This window comes from Gadus macrocephalus, chromosome 16, assembly GCF_031168955.1.
Source record: "Gadus macrocephalus chromosome 16, ASM3116895v1".
Taxonomy (NCBI): Eukaryota; Metazoa; Chordata; class Actinopteri; order Gadiformes; family Gadidae; genus Gadus; species Gadus macrocephalus.
The window spans coordinates 821,466-841,305 of record NC_082397.1 but is presented as its reverse complement, the minus strand read 5'-3'; the positions used below and the strand labels follow the sequence as shown (position 1 = coordinate 841,305).

The following is a 19,840-nucleotide window of genomic DNA, read 5'->3' as shown; positions in this document are numbered from 1 at the left end:
AATATAAAAACATTATAAGTATAAATACATTATGAATATAAATACATTACATATACGTTATAAATAAATTATAAATACATTATAAATGTAAAATCTATTACATACACGTTATATATACATTAAAGGCACCCAGTGCAACTTTCGAGGCTTAAAAATAAACATTCAATTTCTAGTCTTTTTTACACGTAGTAAGTTTCAATAACTCCATACCATTACATACCGACATTTAAGCAGCAAAGATGAGACGTCGTTGTGTGGTGAGAACTGATAGAAATTGAATGTTTATTTTTCATTGAATGTTTACATAAAGTTGCACTGGGTGCCTTTAAAGCCATAATGTTTAATAGAGTCTGAATCACACTGGATAGGGGGTGGATCCCAGACCGGGAGGCTGGACCCCAGGATGGGGATGGGAGGTGGACCATCACATGACAGTCTGGGGTTTCCCTCCAGATGCACCAGCGAACACGAAGCCGCAGTCCGCAACTGGTCGCGCCGGGTCCAGGTCTATTCCCGGTCCAGGTCCAGTCCCTAGTCCCGCCGAACATCCATCATGTCAGCTTCATGCTTCAGTTCGGTTCACTTCCTGTAAACAAACGCACGTTCCCTTGGAAGCTTCCGGCTAACCAATAGCTAGGCTAAGCGCAGGGCTAGCGCTCCAGCAGTGACAGGAGTCCCTGCAGTCCCTGTCGTCACGGTCCCTGTCCGGCTCCGGACGGCCTGGTGTCCCGGCGGAGGCGGACTAGACTACCGTGGAGCGGTTCGCCCGGCAGCATGGGCGACGAGCCGGCTATGAACGGGGACCTGAACGCTAACGTTAAAACCCGGTGCTCTGCAACCGGAGACCCGGTACTGGACCAGCGGACTGATCAGTGGCTGTCCTGGGACAAGGTGGGGCTGTTTGGCAAGGGTTTAACTGGAAACCATTAACGTGTCTGTGTGCGTGCGTGCATATGTGTGCGTGACCTGTCTGAAATGTCAGCCAGTTTGTATTTCTAGAGACCCCCCCCCCTCCCCCCATAAAGTCGAGGAGGACCCCCCCATACAATCTCATAGGACCAAGGTCAACTTGCTGTTTAATCCAAAAATAATCAGGAAAAAATTCTCCAGCCTTTACTGCATGTGTCAGACTCCTAGACACTACTGCTGTGGCAGGACTATCGGTCAGAAGTACTGCGTGCTCTCTCTAGCTAGAGTATGGCCTGTGGTTCCCTGATGCTTGCGGTGTTCTCCAGAACCCGCAGACCCGCGGGCAGGTGGAGGTGCTGCTGGAGCAGGCGAGCAGCGAGGAGCTGAGGAGGAGGTTCAGCTCCCGGATGGCGTTTGGAACCGCCGGTCTGAGGGCACCCATGGGTGCTGGCTTCTCGTTCATCAACGACCTGACGGTCATCCAGACCACACAGGTAGATTAATACTACCACACAGGTAGATTAATACTGCCACACAGGTAGATTAATACTACCACACAGGTAGATTAATACTACTACCACACAGGTAGATTAATACTACTACCACACAGGTAGATTAATACTACCACACAGGTAGATTAATACTGCCACACAGGTAGATTAATACTACCACACAGGTAGATTAATACTATTACCACACAGGTAGATTAATACTACTACCACACAGGTAGATTAATACTACCACACAGGTAGATTAATACTACTACCACACAGGTAGATTAATACTGCCACACAGGTAGATTAATACTGCCACACAGGTAGATTAATACTACCACACAGGTAGATTAATACTATTACCACACAGGTAGATTAATACTACTACCACACAGGTAGATTAATACTGCCACACAGGTATATTAATACTGCCACACAGGTAGATTAATACTGCCACACAGGTAGATTAATACTACCACACAGGTAGATTAATACTATTACCACACAGGTAGATTAATACTACTACCACACAGGTAGATTAATACTACCACACAGGTAGATTAATACTATTGCCACACAGGTATATTAATACTGCCACACAGGTAGATTAATACTGCCACACAGGTAGATTAATACTACCACACAGGTAGATTAATACTACCACACAGGTAGATTAATACTACCACTAAAATAGATTAATACTACTACCACACAGGTAGATTAATACTATTACCACACAGGTAGATTAATACTATCACACAGGTAGATTAATACTGCCACACAGGTAGATTAATACTATCACACAGGTAGATTAATACTACCACACAGGTAGATTAATACTACCACTCAGATAGATTAATACTACTACCACACAGGTAGATTAATACTACTACCACACAGGTAGATTAATATTACCACACAGGTAGATTAATACTGCCACACAGGTAGATTAATACTGCCACATAGGTAGATTAATACTGCCACACAGGTAGATTAATACTACCACACAGGTAGATTAATGCTACCACACAGGTAGATTAATGCTACCACTAAAATAGATTAATACTACTACCACACAGGTAGATTAATACTATTACCACACAGGTAGATTAATACTATTACCACACAGGTAGATTAATGCCATCACACAGGTAGATTAATACTGCCACACAGGTAGATTAATACTATCACACAGGTAGATTAATACTACCACACAGGTAGATTAATACTACCACCACTCAGATAGATTAATACTACTACCACACAGGTAGATTGATACTATTACCACACAGGTAGATGAATACTACTACGACACAGTTAGATGAATACTATTACCACACAGGTAGATTAATACTGCCACACAGGTAGATTAATACTACCACTCAAGTAGATGAATACTACCACACAGGTAGATTTATACTACTATCACGCAGGTAGATTAATACTACCACACAGGTAGATTAATACTACTACCACGCAGGTAGATTAATACTACCACACAGGTAGATTTATACTTTACCACACAGGTAGATTAATACTACCACACAGGTAGATTTATACTTTACCACACAGGTAGATTAATACTACCACATAGGTAGATTAATACTACCACACAGGTAGATTTATACTTTACCACTCAGGTAGATTAATACTACCACACATGTAGATTAATACTACCACACAGGTAGATTTATACTACCACTCAAGTAGATTAATACTACCACACAGGTAGATTAATACTACCACACGGGTAGATTTATACTGCTACCACTCAGGTAGATTAATACTACCACACAGGTAGATTAATACTACCTCACAGGTAGATTATTACTACCAACCAGATAGATTAATACTACTACCACACAGGCCGATTAATACTACTATCACCCAGGTAGATTAATACTACTATCACACAGGTAGATTAATGCTACCACAAGGCCGATTTATACTACTATCACACAGGTAGAATAATACTACTATCACACAGGTAGATTAATACTACTATCACACAGGTAAATTAATACTACCACACAGTTTAGATAACATTCTAACCATTGTTAGATTTCATCTTATTTCTAAACTGTTCGTATGGACTCTGCGTTGTGTATTTTTCGTTGTGGTAGTAATTCTTGAGGTGGAAATCAAAGCAACTTGACAGGTTGGATCAGAGGGTTGAATAGATGGCTTATTCCAGGGTGTAATACAACGAGATACAGACTTAGGTTGAGAAATCTATAGTGGACGCGGTTGAGGAGCAGTTTCGAGACGTGGTCCTTGGCTGTCGATCCCTCTTCTCGCCGAACCAAAGGGTTGGTGCGAGTATTATAATAAAGAAAACGTGAAGAACAAGAGAACAGAAGCACTCTCACCCTTGATAAGGTATATGGCCCTGGCTATGTCCCAGATGACCAGGTCGGTTCATCCTTGTTGAAACATAACAAATGGCAGAATGTTGGAAATAACACCTTGTATCAGTGTGAGAGGCACTGGCCTGTTCCTAGACTAGAAATGTGAACACAGAGAGACACTACAATTCTCATTCTAATCAAACCCTCTCTAATCGGATTCCAGGGGTTGTACGTCTACCTGTCCAGGTGTTTCTCGAACCTCGGTACCAGAGGCGTGGTGGTGGGATTCGACACCAGAGGTCAGGAGGCCAGCGGCTGCACCAGTGAACGGTGCCTCACTTGTCTCTCTCTATTGTCCAGACTCAGTGGATCAGTCTCTATCATATTGAACTCAAAGTAGACCCTCTGTGGACTGCATTCTATTGTATCAACTTTTGGGATAAGACTATCGTATTGTATGAACTTCTAGGAATAAGACTCTATTGTGTTATATGAACTTGTTGTGGCTTGGCCTCTATTGTGTTGTATGAACTTTTGGGATAAGACTCTATCCTACTGTTTGAACTTGAAGGGATAAGTCTCTATTGTGTTGTATGAACTTCTAGGGATAAGAATCTATCGTACTGTATGAACTTGTAGGGATAAGTCTCTATTGTGTTGTATGAACTTGTAGGGATAAGTCTCTTTTCTGTTGTATGAACTTGTAGGGATAAGTCTCTAGTGTGTGGTAGGGCTGTCACTTTTTCCAAAAATGAAATTCGAACGAATTTCGAATGTCCATAATTAATTTGAATACATTCGACCCCCCCCCCCCCCCCCCATAGAACACGACAACAGTCTTGATTTTTTATGTTGCTCTCGTATACCTCACGTATACCTACTGAATTCATAACAGCACAGGATAAAAACACATCTTTGATAACACATTTGTAAACACAACAACAGGAAGCTCCGACACACAAGTGCGGCTGTCTTTTACACATTAACAATAACTGCTCGGAGCGCGATGGCACACACAGCCTATATAAACGAACAATCTGTGAGGCCGACCTCCAACACGGCATGCTGCTCTTTTTATTCCTTACGGAAAGAAAATTACAAGTAGTCTCGCAGCTCTCTGTTACCGTTGCAGCTGCTTGTGTCAGCCGTGCTGTATAAGTCCCCAAACAGGCTGCCCATCGCGCCCAGCGCAGCAGCGGACTTTTCTCCCTGTCGTGTGCGATCAGTGTCGGTCTCCGTTTCAGTGAGCTCGTGTGAGAGGCTTTCAGTCACGAGATGTTTCTGTGCAGGGGAAAGGTGGACTAACCGGGAGAAGCGGGGATCCAGGAGGGCCGCTTTATTGAGGAGAAGCCACTCGCCGCTCTCTTCTTTATAGCGCATTTTTACAGTTCGAATGGAGAATTACACTTCGAATTCGAACTTTTCACCCCACCTTCGAACGAATATTCGAACTTCGAATAAAAAGTGACAGCCCTAGTGTGTGGTATGAACTTGTAGTGGATTGGCCTCTATTGAGTCTGCAGCTAGTGCCTGTTAGCCCCCTGCTGTCAGCCCCTGCTGTCCTGACCCTGATCATTTGAACCAGTGAGCATCCTGCCTGCAGCCCAGTGACCACGGTGTGTCCCCAGGCTGGCCCGGCTGACAGCGGCCGTGCTGCTCAGTAAAGACGTTCCAGTGCTGCTCTTCTCCAGCTACGTCCCCACACCATTCGTGGTCCGTGAGCGTTCTGCACTAATGTGCTAACAAAGTGTGTTGTTGTGCTATGCCTACTCTAAAATGCAGTGTTTTGTAGGCCTGTTCTAACATGCAGTGTTTTGAAAGCCTAATCTAACATGAAGCATGTTTTGTAGCCTACTCTAACATGCAGAGTGTTTTGTAGGCCTACTCTAACATGCAGAGGGTTTTGTAGGCCTACTCTAACATGCAGTGTGTTTTGTAGGCCTACTCTAACATGCAGAGTGTTTTGTAGGCCTACTCTAACATGCAGAGTGTTTTGTAGGCCTACTCTAACGTACAGAGTATTTTGTAGGCCTACTCTAACATGCAGAGTTTTTTGTAGGCCTACTCTAACATGCAGAGGGTTTTGTAGGCCTACTCTAACATGCAGAGGGTTTTGTAGGCCTACTCTAACATGCTGAGTGTTTTTTAGGCCTACTCTAACATGCAGTGTTTTGTAGGCCTACTCTGACATGCAGACTGTTTTGTAGGCCTACTCTAACGTGCAGAGTATTTTGTAGGCCTACTCTAACGTACGGAGTGTTGTGTAATGTGTATGCCTACTCTGACATGCAGACTGTTTTGTAGGCCTACTCTGTAAAGAAGTTTGGAGCTGCAGCAGGGGTCATGATCACCGCCTCACACAACCCCAAAGAAGACAACGGCTACAAGGTGAGAACTTCCTGGTTCACCTGCTTATCCTGAAGGATTGTGCTCTATCTATAAAGAGTGTGTTCTATCTATAAAGAGTGTGTTCTATCTATAAAGAGTGTGTTCTATCTAGAAGGAGTGTGCTCTATCTAGAAGGAGTGTGTTTCGTGCAGGTGTATTGGTGTACAGGAGCGCAGATCTCCTCCCCTCACGACAAGGAGGTTCTGCGGTGCATCGAGGAGAGCGAGGAGCCCTGGAGTGATGCATGCTGGGACGCAGGACTAGCTGACCGCTCCCCTCTGAAGACGGACCCCCTGGTGGAGGTGACCAGCAGCTACATGGAGGAGCTCAAAGACCTCTGCTTCCACAGGTACAGACAGACTGTTACATACTTTATCTCCTGGGGTTAAACTAGACTACGTTCTATCTTCTAGAGGTAAACTAGTCAATGTTTTATCTCCTGGGGTTAAACTAGACTATGTTCTATCTTCTAGAGTTAAACTAGACAATGTTCTATCTTCTAGAGTTAAACCAGAATATGTTTTATCTTCTAGAGTTAAACTAGACTGTATTTTATATCCTGGTGTTAAACTAGATTATGTTTTATCTTCTAGAGTTAAACTAGGCTATGTTTTATCTTCTAGAGTTAAACTGGTCTGTGTTTTACCTCTCGGTGGTAGACTGGTCTGTGTTCTATCTTCTAGAGTTAAACTGGTCTGTGTTTTACCTCTCGGTGGTAGACTGGTCTGTGTTCTATCTTCTAGAGTTATACTGGTCTGTGTTTTACCTCCTGGTGGGAGACTGGTCTGTGTTTTACCTCCTGGTGGGAGACTGGTCTGTGTTTTACCTCCTGGTGGGAGACTGGTCTGTGTTTTACCTCCTGGTGGGAGACTGGTCTGTGTTTTACCTCCTGGTGGGAGACTGGTCTGTGTTTTACCTCCTGGTGTTAACTGTGTTCTTCAGGGAGCTGAACCTCTGCTCTCCGCTGAGATTCGTCCACTCTGCGTTCCACGGCGTGGGGCATCGCTACGTCCAGCAGGCCTTCAGCGTGTTCGGCTTCCCCCCGCCCATCTCCGTCCCGGAGCAGAGGGACCCCGACCCAAACTTCTCCTCCCTGCGCTGCCCCAACCCTGAGGAGGGCCACTCTGTGCTGGTACGAGACCCTGGAGCTGGTCTCAGCGCAAGATCTGACCCAGGGTTCACAGTAGAGCCTCTAAGAAAACATACCACCAGTTCTGTTGTGGGGAAGTTAGTCTGGACTATTCTCTGGTGGTGGAGTTAGTCTGGACTATTCTCTGGTGGTGGCGTTAGTCTGGACAATTCTCTGGTGGTGGAGTTAGTCTGGACTATTCGCTGGTGGTGGAGTTAGTCTGGACTATTCTCAGGTGGTGGCGTTAGTCTGGACAATTCTCTGGTGGTGGAGTTAGTCTGGACTATTCTCTGGTGGTGGCGTTAGTCTGGACAATTCTCTGGTGGTGGAGTTAGGACTATTCTCTGGTGGTGGAGTTAGTCTGACTATTCTCTGGTGGTGGAGTTAGTCTGGACTATTCTCTGGTGGTGGAGTTAGTCTGGACTATTCTCTGGTGGGGAAGTTAGTCTGGACTATTCTCTGGTGGTGGAGTTAGTCTGGACTATTCTCTGGTGGTGGAGTTAGTCTGGACTATTCTCTGGTGGTGGAGTTAGTCTGGACTATTCTCTGATGGTGGAGTTAGTCTGGACTATTCTCTGGTGGTGGAGTTAGTCTGGACTATTCTCTGGTGGTGGAGTTAGTCTGTACTATTCTCTGGTGGGGAAGTTAGTCTGGACTATTCTCTGGTGGGGAAGTTAGTCTGGACTATTCTCTGGTGGTTGAGTTAGTCTGGACTATTCTACGTTGGTGGAGTTAGTCTGGACTATTCTCTGGTGGTTGAGTTAGTCTGGACTATTCTACGTTGGTGGAGTTAGTCAGGATTTTTCTCTGGTAGTGAAGTTAGTCTGGACTATTCTGTGTTTGGTCATTTAGTCTGGACTATTCTCTCTGTGTTATTGTATTTAGTCTGGACTATTCAGTGTGTTCTTGTTTTAGTCTGGACTATTCAGTGTGTTCTTGTTTTAGTCTGGACTATTCTCTCTGTGTTATTGTATTTAGTCTGGACTATTCAGTGTGTTCTTGTATTTAGTCTGGAGCTGTCGTTTCCAGGAGCTGTCTCTTCGTCTGGCGGAGAGCGTTAGCGCGCGGGTTGTGCTAGCGACGGACCCTGACGCCGACCGCCTGGCCGTCGCAGAGCTGCTACCAGGGTAAGAGCTAGGCTAACCATGCTAAGGGCTAAGTTAACCATGCTAAGAGCTAGGTTAACCATGCTAAGAGCTAGGATAATCGTGCTAAGAGCTAGGTTCACCATGCTAAGAGCTAGGCTAACGTGTTAAGAGCTAGGTTCAACATGCTAAGAGCTAGGCTAACCATGCTAAGAGCTAGGTTAACCACGATAAGAGCTAGGTAAACCCTGCTGAGAGAGAGTCTAACCCTGCTGAGAGAGAGTCTAACCCTGCTGAGAGAGTCTAACCCCGCTGAGAGAGTCTAACCCCACTGAGAGAGTCTAACCCCGCTGAGAGAGAGTCTAACCCCGCTGAGAGAGAGTCTAACCCCGCTGAGAGAGTCTAACCCCACTGAGAGTCTAACCCTGCTGAGAGAGTCTAACCCCGCTGAGAGAGTCTAACCCCGCTGAGAGAGTCTAACCCCACTGAGAGAGAGTAACCCCGCTGAGAGAGAGTCTAACCCCACTGAGAGAGTCTAACCCCGCTGAGAGAGAGTCTAACCCCACTGAGAGAGTCTAACCCCGCTGGGAGAGAGTCTAAACGTGGTCCGTGTCATGGTGTTGACTCGCTCGCAGGTCGGACTGGAAGGTGTTTACTGGGAACGAGCTGGCGGCCCTGCTGGGATGGTGGATGTTGTTCAACTGGAGGGAGAGGAACCCCCCCCCCGCGGACCCCAGCAGCCTCTACATGCTGGCCACCTGCGTCTCCTCGCGCATCCTGAGGACGATGGCGCAGCAGGAGGGCTTCCGCTTCGAGGTAGGAGGCCCCCCGCCCCCCTCGGCTGGCGTTTCGCAAATCCCATACCCCACCTTTAAGGCAGTGTGTTTTAGGCGGTGTCTGTCTTTCTGTTTGTCTGTCTGTAGGAGAGACTTTAAGGAGGAGTATTAGAGGTGGGGTCTGTCTGCTGTCTGTCTGTCTCTGTCGGGGACAGCCTTAAAGGAGGTGTGTTACAGGTGGGGTCTGTCTGTCTGTCTGTAGGAGACAGAGTTAAAGGAGGTGTGTTATAGGTGGGGTCTGTCTGTCCGTCTGTAGGAGACAGAGTTAAAGGAGGTGTGTTACAGGTGGGGTCTGTCTGTCCGTCTGTAGGAGACAGAGTTAAAGGAGGTGTATTACAGTTGGTGTCCGTCCGTCTGTCCGTCTGTCTGTAGGAGACGCTGCCTGGGTTCAAGTGGATCGGTAAGAGGATGGTGGAGCTGAGCGACGCCGGACACCAGGTCCTCTTCGCCTTCGAGGAGTCAATCGGTTAGTCAACTAGCAACCCCTCACAGCATACCAGCTGACCTAACTAACTAGACCCTGCCACAGTAACAGCTGACCTAACTAACTAGACCCGCTCCACTCTAACAGCTGACCTAACTAACTAGACCCGCTCCACTCTAACAGCTAACCTAACTAACTAGACCCGCTCCACTCTAACAGCTGACCTAACTAACTAGACCCGCTCCACTCTAACAGCTGACCTAACTAACTAGACCCTGCCACTCTAACAGCTGACCAAATTAACTAGACCCGCTCCACTCTAACAGCTGACCTAACTAACTAGACCCGCTCCACTCTAACAGCTGACCTAACTAACTAGACCCGCTCCACTCTAACAGCTGACCTAACTAACTAGACCCGCTCCACTCTAACAGCTAACCTAACTAACTAGACCCGCTCCACTCTAACAGCTAACCTAACTAACTAGACCCGCTCCACTCTAACAGCTAACCTAACTAACTAGACCCGCTCCACTCTAACAGCTGACCTAACTAACTAGACCCGCTCCACTCTAACAGCTGACCTAACTAACTAGACCCGCTCCACTCTAACAGCTGACCTAACTAACTAGACCCGCTCCACTCTAACAGCTGACCTAACTAACTAGACCCGCTCCACTCTAACAGCTAACCTAACTAACTAGACCCGCTCCACTCTAACAGCTGACCTAACTAACTAGACCCGCTCCACTCTAACAGCTAACCTAACTAACTAGACCCGCTCCACTCTAACAGCTGACCTAACTAACTAGACCCGCTCCACTCTAACAGCTGACCTAACTAACTAGACCCGCTCCACTCTAACAGCTGACCTAACTAACTAGACCCTGCCACTCTAACAGCTGACCTAACTAACTAGACCCGCTCCACTCTAACAGCTAACCTAACTAACTAGACCCGCTCCACTCTAACAGCTGACCTAACTAACTAGACCCGCTCCACTCTAACAGCTAACCTAACTAACTAGACCCGCTCCACTCTAACAGCTGACCTAACTAACTAGACCCGCTCCACTCTAACAGCTGACCTAACTAACTAGACCCGCTCCACTCTAACAGCTAACCTAACTAACTAGACCCTGCCACTCTAACAGCTGACCAAATTAACTAGACCCGCTCCACTCTAACAGCTGACCTAACTAACTAGACCCGCTCCACTCTAACAGCTAACCTAACTAACTAGACCCGCTCCACTCTAACAGCTAACCTAACTAACTAGACCCGCTCCACTCTAACAGCTAACCTAACTAACTAGACCCTGCCACTCTAACAGCTGACCTAACTAACTAGACCCGCTCCACTCTAACAGCTGACCTAACTAACTAGACCCGCTCCACTCTAACAGCTGACCTAACTAACTAGACCCTGCCACTCTAACAGCTGACCTAACTAACTGGACCCGCTCTATTACTAACCATTATAACCCTACCCATCACCCCGACCTTTACTACGACCAGTAGCATACTATGGGTGTACTGGGCCGCTGTGGTCGTACCAGTGTGGTGGTGGTGGTGGTACTGGGCGTCTCCCAGTAGCAGCAGCCAGGGGTCTCACTGCAGTGTGGTGGTGGGGGTACTGGGGGTCTCACTGCAGTGTGGTGGTACTGGGGGTCTCACTGCAGTGTGGTGGTGGTGGTACTGGGGGTCTCACTGCAGTGTGGTGGTGGTGGTACTGGGGGTCTCACTGCAGTGTGGTGGTGGGGGTACTGGGGGTCTCACTGCAGTGTGGTGGTACTGGGGGTCTCACTGCAGTGTGGTGGTGGTGGTACTGGGGGTCTCACTGCAGTGTGGTGGTGGTGGTACTGGGGGTCTCACTGCAGTGTGGTGGTGGTGGTAGTGGGGGTCTCACTGCAGTGTGGTGGTGGTACTGGGGGTCTCACTGCAGTGTGGTGGTGGTGGTACTGGGGGTCTCACTGCAGTGTGGTGGTGGTGGTACTGGGGGTCTCACTGCAGTGTGGTGGTGGTGGTGGTACTGGGGGTCTCACTGCAGTGTGGTGGTGGTATTGGTACTGGGGGTCTCACTGCAGTGTGGTGGTGGTGGTACTGGGGGTCTCACTGCAGTGTGGTGGTGGTACTGGGGGTCTCACTGCAGTGTGGTGGTGGTGGTACTGGGGGTCTCACTGCAGTGTGGTGGTATTGGTACTGGGGGTCTCACTGCAGTGTGGTGGTGGTACTGGGGGTCTCACTGCAGTGTGGTGGTGGTGGTACTGGGGGTCTCACTGCAGTGTGGTGGTGGTGGTACTGGGGGTCTCACTGCAGTGTGGTGGTATTGGTACTGGGGGTCTCACTGCAGTGTGGTGGTATTGGTACTGGGGGTCTCACTGCAGTGTGGTGGTATTGGTACTGGGGGTCTCACTGCAGTGGTGGTGGTACTGGGGGTCTCACTGCAGTGTGGTGGTATTGGTACTGGGGGTCTCACTGCAGTGTGGTGGTATTGGTACTGGGGGTCTCACGGCAGTGTGGTGGTATTGGTACTGGGGGTCTCACTGCAGTGTGGTGGTGGTGGTACTGGGGGTCTCACTGCAGTGTGGTGGTGGTGGTACTGGGGGTCTCACTGCAGTGTGGTGGTGGTGGTACTGGGGGTCTCACTGCAGTGTGGTGGTATTGGTACTGGGGGTCTCACTGCAGTGTGGTGGTGGTGGTACTGGGGGTCTCACTGCAGTGTGGTGGTGGTGGTACTGGGGGTCTCACTGCAGTGTGGTGGTGGTGGTGGTACTGGGGGTCTCACTGCAGTGTGGTGGTATTGGTACTGGGGGTCTCACTGCAGTGTGGTGGTGGTGGTACTGGGGGTCTCACTGCAGTGTGGTGGTGGTGGTACTGGGGGTCTCACTGCAGTGTGGTGGTATTGGTACTGGGGGTCTCACTGCAGTGTGGTGGTGGTGGTACTGGGGGTCTCACTGCAGTGTGGTGGTATTGGTACTGGGGGTCTCACTGCAGTGTGGTGGGGGTGGTACTGGGGGTCTCACTGCAGTGTGGTGGTATTGGTACTGGGGGTCTCACTGCAGTGTGGTGGTATTGGTACTGGGGGTCTCACTGCAGTGTGGTGGTGGTGGTACTGGGGGTCTCACTGCAGTGTGGTGGTATTGGTACTGGGGGTCTCAATGCAGTGTGGTGGTGGTGGTACTGGGGGTCTCACTGCAGTGTGGTGGTATTGGTACTGGGGGTCTCACTGCAGTGTGGTGGTGGTGGTACTGGGGGTCTCACTGCAGTGTGGTGGTATTGGTACTGGGGGTCTCACTGCAGTGTGGTGGTGGTGGTACTGGGGGTCTCACTGCAGTGTGGTGGTATTGGTACTGGGGGTCTCACTGCAGTGTGGTGGTGGTGGTACTGGGGGTCTCACTGCAGTGTGGTGGTGGTGGTACTGGGGGTCTCACTGCAGTGTGGTGGGGGTGGTACTGGGGGTCTCACTGCAGTGTGGTGGTATTGGTACTGGGGGTCTCACTGCAGTGTGGTGGGGGTGGTACTGGGGGTCTCACTGCAGTGTGGTGGTATTGGTACTGGGGGTCTCACTGCAGTGTGGTGGTATTGGTACTGGGGGTCTCACTGCAGTGTGGTGGTATTGGTACTGGGGGTCTCACTGCAGTGTGGTGGTGGTGGTACTGGGGGTCTCACTGCAGTGTGGTGGTATTGGTACTGGGGGTCTCACTGCAGTGTGGTGGTGGTGGTACTGGGGGTCTCACTGCAGTGTGGTGGTATTGGTACTGGGGGTCTCACTGCAGTGTGGTGGTGGTGGTACTGGGGGTCTCACTGCAGTGTGGTGGTGGTGGTACTGGGGGTCTCACTGCAGTGTGGTGGGGGTGGTACTGGGGGTCTCACTGCAGTGTGGTGGTATTGGTACGGGGGGTCTCACTGCAGTGTGGTGGGGGTGGTACTGGGGGTCTCACTGCAGTGTGGTGGTATTGGTACTGGGGGTCTCACTGCAGTGTGGTGGTATTGGTACTGGGGGTCTCACTGCAGTGTGGTGGTATTGGTACTGGGGGTCTCACTGCAGTGTGGTGGGGGTGGTACTGGGGGTCTCACTGCAGTGTGGTGGTATTGGTACTGGGGGTCTCACTGCAGTGTGGTGGTATTGGTACTGGGGGTCTCACTGCAGTGTGGTGGTATTGGTACTGGGGGTCTCACTGCAGTGTGGTGGTACTGGGGGTCTCACTGCAGTGTGGTGGGGGTGGTACTGGGGGTCTCACTGCAGTGTGGTGGTATTGGTACTGGGGGTCTCACTGCAGTGTGCTGCAGGGTTCCTGTGCGGGGCCATGGTTCCTGATAAGGACGGGGTGAGTGCGGCCGTGGTGGTGGCAGAGATGAGCTCCTACCTGCAGACCAAGCAGCTCAGCCTCACCCAGCAGCTGCACTCCATCTACCAGAGGTACGCACCACACGGTGTGTGTAACGGTGGGCGTTGTGTAACTGTGTGTAACGGTGGGCGTTGTGTAACTCTGTGTGTAATGGTGGGTGTTGTGTAACTCTGTGTGTAATGGTGGGTGTTGTGTAACTCTGTGTGTAATGGTGGGTGTTGTGTAACTGTGTGTAACGGTGGGCGTTGTGTAACTGTGTGTAACGGTGGGCGTTGTGTAACTGTGTGTAATGGTGGGCGTTGTGTAACTCTGTGTGTAATGGTGGGTGTTGTGTAACTCTGTGTGTAACGGTGGGCGTTGTGTAACTCTGTGTGTAATGGTGGGCGTTGTGTAACAGTGTGTAATGGTGGGCGTTGTGTAACTCTGTGTGTAACGGTGGGCGTTGTGTAACTCTGTGTGTAACGGTGGGCGTTGTGTAACTGTGTGTAATGGTGGGTGTTGTGTAACTCTGTGTGTAACGGTGGGCGTTGTGTAACTCTGTGTGTAATGGTGGGCGTTGTGTAACAGTGTGTAATGGTGGGCGTTGTGTAACTCTGTGTGTAACGGTGGGCGTTGTGTAACTCTGTGTGTAATGGTGGGCGTTGTGTAACTGTGTGTAATGGTGGGCGTTGTGTAACTCTGTGTGTAACGGTGGGCGTTGTGTAACTCTGTGTGTAATGGTGGGCGTTGTGTAACTCTGTGTGTAACGGTGGGCGTTGTGTAACAGTGTGTGCAGAGTGTCTAACAGTGTGTGTTGTGTAACAGTGTGTGTAGCGTGCGTTACCTGCTGCCTCTCTCTCCAGGTACGGGTTCCACGTGTCCAGGACGTCCTACCTGCTGTGTGACCACGCCCCGACCGTGCTCCGCATCTTCAGTCGGATCCGGAGCTACGAGGACGGCTCGTACCCGCGCTCCTGCGCCGGTCACCGGGTCGTCTGCGTCCGGGATGTTACCGTGGGTTACGACAGCAGCCAACCAGACCACAGATGTGTAAGCGTCTCCTCATGGCTGTAGTTTGGAATTTAAATGGTTCTGTAGTTTGAAAGTAGTGTTATGTTTCCTCCAGCTGGATATAGCTGATATAGTGTTACGATTTCTGTAGTTTCATTCTAATATTATGCTTTCTGTAGTTTAATCCTAGTGTTATGCTTTCTGTAGTTTAATTCTAGTGGTATGCTTTCTGTAGTTTCATTCTAGTGGTATGCTTTCTGTAGTTTAATTCTAGTGGTATGCTTTCTGTAGTTTCATTCTAGTGGTATGCTTTCTGTAGTTTAATTCTAGTGTTTTGCTTTCTGTAGTTTATTTCTAATATTATGCTTTCTGTAGTTTAATTCTAGTGGTATGCTTTCTGTAGTTTATTTCTAGTGTTATGCTTTCTGTAGTTTAATTCTAGTGGTATGCTTTCCGTAGTTTCATTCTAGTGGTATGCTTTCTGTAGTTTAATTCTAGTGGTATGCTTTCTGTAGTTTATTTCTAATATTATGCTTCCTATAGTTGAATTCTAGTGGTATGCTTTCTGTAGTTTATTTCTAATATTATGCTTTCTGTAGTTTAATTCTAGTGGTATGCTTTCTGTAGTTTATTTCTAGTGTTATGCTTTCTGTAGTTTATTTCTAATATTATGCTTCCTATAGTTGAATTCGAGTGTTATGCTTTCTGTAGTTTAATTCTAGTGGTATGCTTTCTGTAGTTTAATTCTAGTGGTATGCTTTCTGTAGTTTATTTCTAATATTATGCTTCCTATAGTTGAATTCTAGTGGTATGCTTTCTGTAGTTTATTTCTAATATTATGCTTTCTGTAGTTTAATTCTAGTGGTATGCTTTCTGTAGTTTATTTCTAGTGTTATGCTTTCTGTAGTTTAATCCTAGTGTTATGCTTTCTGTAGTTTATTTCTAATATTATGCTTCCTATAGTTGAATTCTAGTGGTATGCTTTCTGTAGTTTAATTCTAGTGGTATGCTTTCTGTAGTTTAATTCTAGTGGTATGCTTTCTGTAGTTTAATTCTAGTGTTTTGCTTTCTGTAGTTTATTTCTAATATTATGCTTTCTGTAGTTTAATTCTAGTGGTATGCTTTCTGTAGTTTAATTCTAGTGGTATGCTTTCTGTAGTTTAATCCTAGTGTTATGCTTTCTGTAGTTTATTTCTAATATTATGCTTTCTGTAGTTTAATTCTAGTGGTATGCTTTCTGTAGTTTAATTCTAGTGGTATGCTTTCTGTAGTTTAATTCTAGTGTTATGCGTTCTGTAGTTTAATTCTAGTGGTATGCTTTCTGTAGTTTAATCCTAGTGTTATGCTTTCTGTAGTTTATTTCTAATATTATGCTTTCTGTAGTTGAATTCTAGTGGTATGCTTTCTGTAGTTTAATTCTAGTGTTTTGCTTTCTGTAGTTTATTTCTAATATTATGCTTTCTGTAGTTTAATTCTAGTGTTATGCTTTCTGTAGTTTAATTCTAGTGGTATGCTTTCTGTAGTTTAATCCTAGTGTTATGCTTTCTGTAGTTTATTTCTAATATTATGCTTTCTGTAGTTTAATTCTAGTGTTATGCTTTCTGTAGTTTAATTCTAGTGGTATGCTTTCTGTAGTTTAATTCTAGTGGTATGCTTTCTGTAGTTTAATTCTAGTGTTATGCGTTCTGTAGTTTAATTCTAGTGGTATGCTTTCTGTAGTTTAATCCTAGTGTTATGCTTTCTGTAGTTTATTTCTAATATTATGCTTTCTGTAGTTTAATTCTAGTGGTATGCTTTCTGTAGTTTATTTCTAGTGTTATGCTTTCTGTAGTTTAATTCTAGTGGTATGCTTTCTGTAGTTTAATTCTAGTGGTATGCTTTCTGTAGTTTAATTCTAGTGGTATGCTTTCTGTAGTTTAATTCTAGTTCTATGTTTTCTGTATTCCTGTCTTTTGTTTTTTTCCTGTAGTTGATTTGATGTTGAAGGCTGCTTTTTTCTTTTAAGACATGTATAAAGACATTATCTCTTATATTCTCAAATGGCTGATCCATTTTGAACCTGTTTTTTCCTTTATACCTAGGACAGGAATTTATTTTCTTTACATCCTGACGGCAATCTTTAACCACTTAGTCTTCGGGCCATTTTTGGCAATTTTTTTGTTTTTGCACTGGGCCTACTCTAGAGAGCACTGCTCCTTCATAGTATGACCTCTAATCACATGCTTGGTCTCTTTGGAAAGCTGAGAACCTGTAGAATTTGATGACATTATAAGAATAACTGTATAATGTACTCTCACAGTGCTGGGAAGACTACAATATTGTTTTTCCTGCCGGCCGGTTACACACAACTCCAAAACCAAGCTGATTGTAGTACCCTGGGTAACTCCATATCCCTTGGAAACACTACTGAGCCCTAGCCCTAGGTCTTGTGATGCTTTGTTTAAAAGCAGATCAACAAAGCATAAAAGATGAAGCCTCCAGCTCCTTTTATGTATTGATATGTCCATTCGTTCTGGTCAGGGTCCTTTTGTAGACTCCAAAAAAGACCTTTGGCTACCCAAAATGCATACTGTAAACAAAAGTGAACCCAAACATGTAGAAGCATAATCTTGGTCTCAAATGAAAGGTTACCCTCTGGGCTTTCTTTTGAACCATTTAGATAGCATACCAGATGTTCTGATATGTAATGAGGCAGGTATAATCACACAAAAATAAAATTTTTAGCTATCCAACTCTGGGGAAGAGCCTGCTAGTTTACGCACGCCCCTTGCGCATTTGTTTGCTCAACCACACGTGAGACGTTGATTGACATGCTGGATATCATCAGAAAGGTATTTTCATTGGCTATTAGGATATCTAAGGCCTGTCCCCGACCTTTGCTGTCTGCTGGTGTAGCTGTCAATCAAAGTATACATGCCCCGTTTTGATAGTGATCGCCTCATTGGCTTGTAAGGCTTGTAAACAAGGAAGTATTGATCTTACAGACATGTGGGAGGGCTCTATGTCACGAGAGACCTTGGCGAACACAGTGGATTCAATGAATCAAACGACATTAGCGGAATTTAAACCCTGAATCGCAGTTTTCTACAAAAAAACATAGTAGCGTTTCGGTTTTCTATTTTTCGGCTGCTTTGTATAAGATGGCTTGTGCATATACACAGTGTAATTGCACTAAAATAATATTGATATTCGGTTTCTGCGGACTCTTATGAACATTTCAAGACCCAACATGAAGTATCAACTCATTGCTAAGGATATCCACAACGACGATAAAGTTAGAAAGAATGCACCAAGGGAGGAGGAAGGTGAGGGGGGCTATTTTGACCTAAGACACTAGGATATTTTTGATCTATATTCGCTAAACATATTTATTCCACCATATGGTTGACATTGGATGACATTCCTGAGATTCTAAGCTTTCAAACGGTGTATGACATGACTATAACACTCAACTGTATGATGCCGAAAATTGACCCAGCATGTTGCAGGGGAAGGGTTGGTGTAATGAAAACTTGCCCGCCGGCGGGATTTGTTAAGTGGTTAAGTCAACCTCTGGGAGCGGTCTGGTCGAGCGTAGCTTCAGGCCAGATAGACCTAACCCTGTCGTCTTCCATTCCAGACGCTTCCAGTCACGAAGAGCAGCCAGATGATAAGCTTCACTTTAGCTAACGGTATCCGAGCAACGCTGAGGACCAGTGGCACCGAGCCCAAGATCAAATACTACTCCGAGTTCTGCGCTGAGCCCGGAGAAAGGTGAGCCGTCTGTCACTAGTGCAGTCATTACAGTTATAAACCGTTCACTATTACACCTATTACAGTTCTCTAGGACACGTTTAACAGTTCACTAGTACACGATGAACCGTTCCCTAGGTTAAACAGCTCACTAGGACACAATATACAGTTCACTAGGACACGATAAACAGTTTGGCTTATTTCTGGTCCGAGGGTTAATATTTTCCTGACCCCTCTCTCTCACTTCTTTCTCTCGGCCCTCTCTCTCACCCCTCTCTCTCACCCCCACCCCCCCCCCCCCCCCCCCCCTGCAGGGTGGTGTCTCGTTTGGAGGCGGAACTCGAGGAGGTGACTCGAGTTCTGGTGGCGGAACTCCTGGAGCCTGAGAAGAACCTCCTGATTGGCCGATTAGCCTGATCGTATCTCTCTCTGTCTCTGTCTCTCTATGTCTGTGTGTGTGTCTGTCTGTGTGTCTCTGTGTCTCTCCCCTCCCTGTGAGGCTGAAGGATTATAATAGCACTGGGCTCATAGAGCAGGTAAACCTTCAGGGTCCTGATGTAGTCACAGAGCCCTCCTCCACCTCCTTCAGGGTCCTGATGTAGTCACAGAGCCCTCCTCCACCTCCTTCAGGGTCCTGATGTAGTCACAGAGCCCTCCTCCACCTCCTTCAGGGTCCTGATGTAGTCAGAGTCCCTCTCCCTCCTCCACCTCCTTCAGGGTCCTGATGTAGTCACAGAGCCCTCCTCCACCTCCTTCAGGGTCCTGATGTAGTCACAGAGCCCTCCTCCACCTCCTTCAGGGTCCTGATGTAGTCAGAGTCCCTCCTCCACCTCCTCATGGTGGTGTTGTGTTTGCCGTAGCGCTGCTCTAGCTGTCCCTCTAGTTCCCCTCCTGCCTCAGACTGTCTGAAAGGCTTATTTATTTTTCTATGTACATATCTAAAGCACAAGGCGAGCGCTGGGCTGTTGTTTAGATCGCTGGTCAATGTGGGGTCTTAGTGGACGTACCAAAGTGTGGCTGGACTAGGGAAGTTATGATTTGATACAGATTAGACATTATATAATATAAGACAAGTGTTGTGGACTAGACTGAATGTAAGAGCCGATGGCGGAATGCTGGTGCTCCTCAAATAAAACCAAATGAAGCCACAATGAAC

The 19,840-nt window shown here is 47.0% G+C and overlaps 1 protein-coding gene across 2 annotated transcripts; it reads left to right on the top strand.

Annotated features, from left to right (window-relative positions):
• The first annotated feature begins 392 nt into the window (after positions 1 to 392).
• Positions 393 to 19,839, top strand: LOC132474313 (glucose 1,6-bisphosphate synthase-like). 2 transcript variants are annotated; one of them, XM_060074928.1, is made up of 16 exons: positions 393 to 891; positions 1,236 to 1,403; positions 3,975 to 4,081; positions 5,380 to 5,464; positions 6,056 to 6,139; positions 6,292 to 6,488; positions 7,082 to 7,271; positions 8,298 to 8,395; positions 8,989 to 9,169; positions 9,562 to 9,655; positions 13,904 to 14,033; positions 14,805 to 14,991; positions 18,572 to 18,705; positions 18,999 to 19,285; positions 19,328 to 19,413; positions 19,456 to 19,839. In XM_060074928.1, the coding sequence occupies exons 1-14, from the start codon at positions 775 to 777 to the stop codon at positions 19,099 to 19,101; spliced, it is 1,875 nt and encodes a 624-aa protein (XP_059930911.1). In that variant the 5' UTR covers positions 393 to 774; the 3' UTR covers positions 19,102 to 19,285; positions 19,328 to 19,413; positions 19,456 to 19,839. The 2 variants fall into 2 exon arrangements, with proteins under 2 accessions (XP_059930911.1, XP_059930910.1); XM_060074927.1 differs by having other exon boundaries at positions 19,328 to 19,839.
• Position 19,840: the final 1 nt, after the last annotated feature.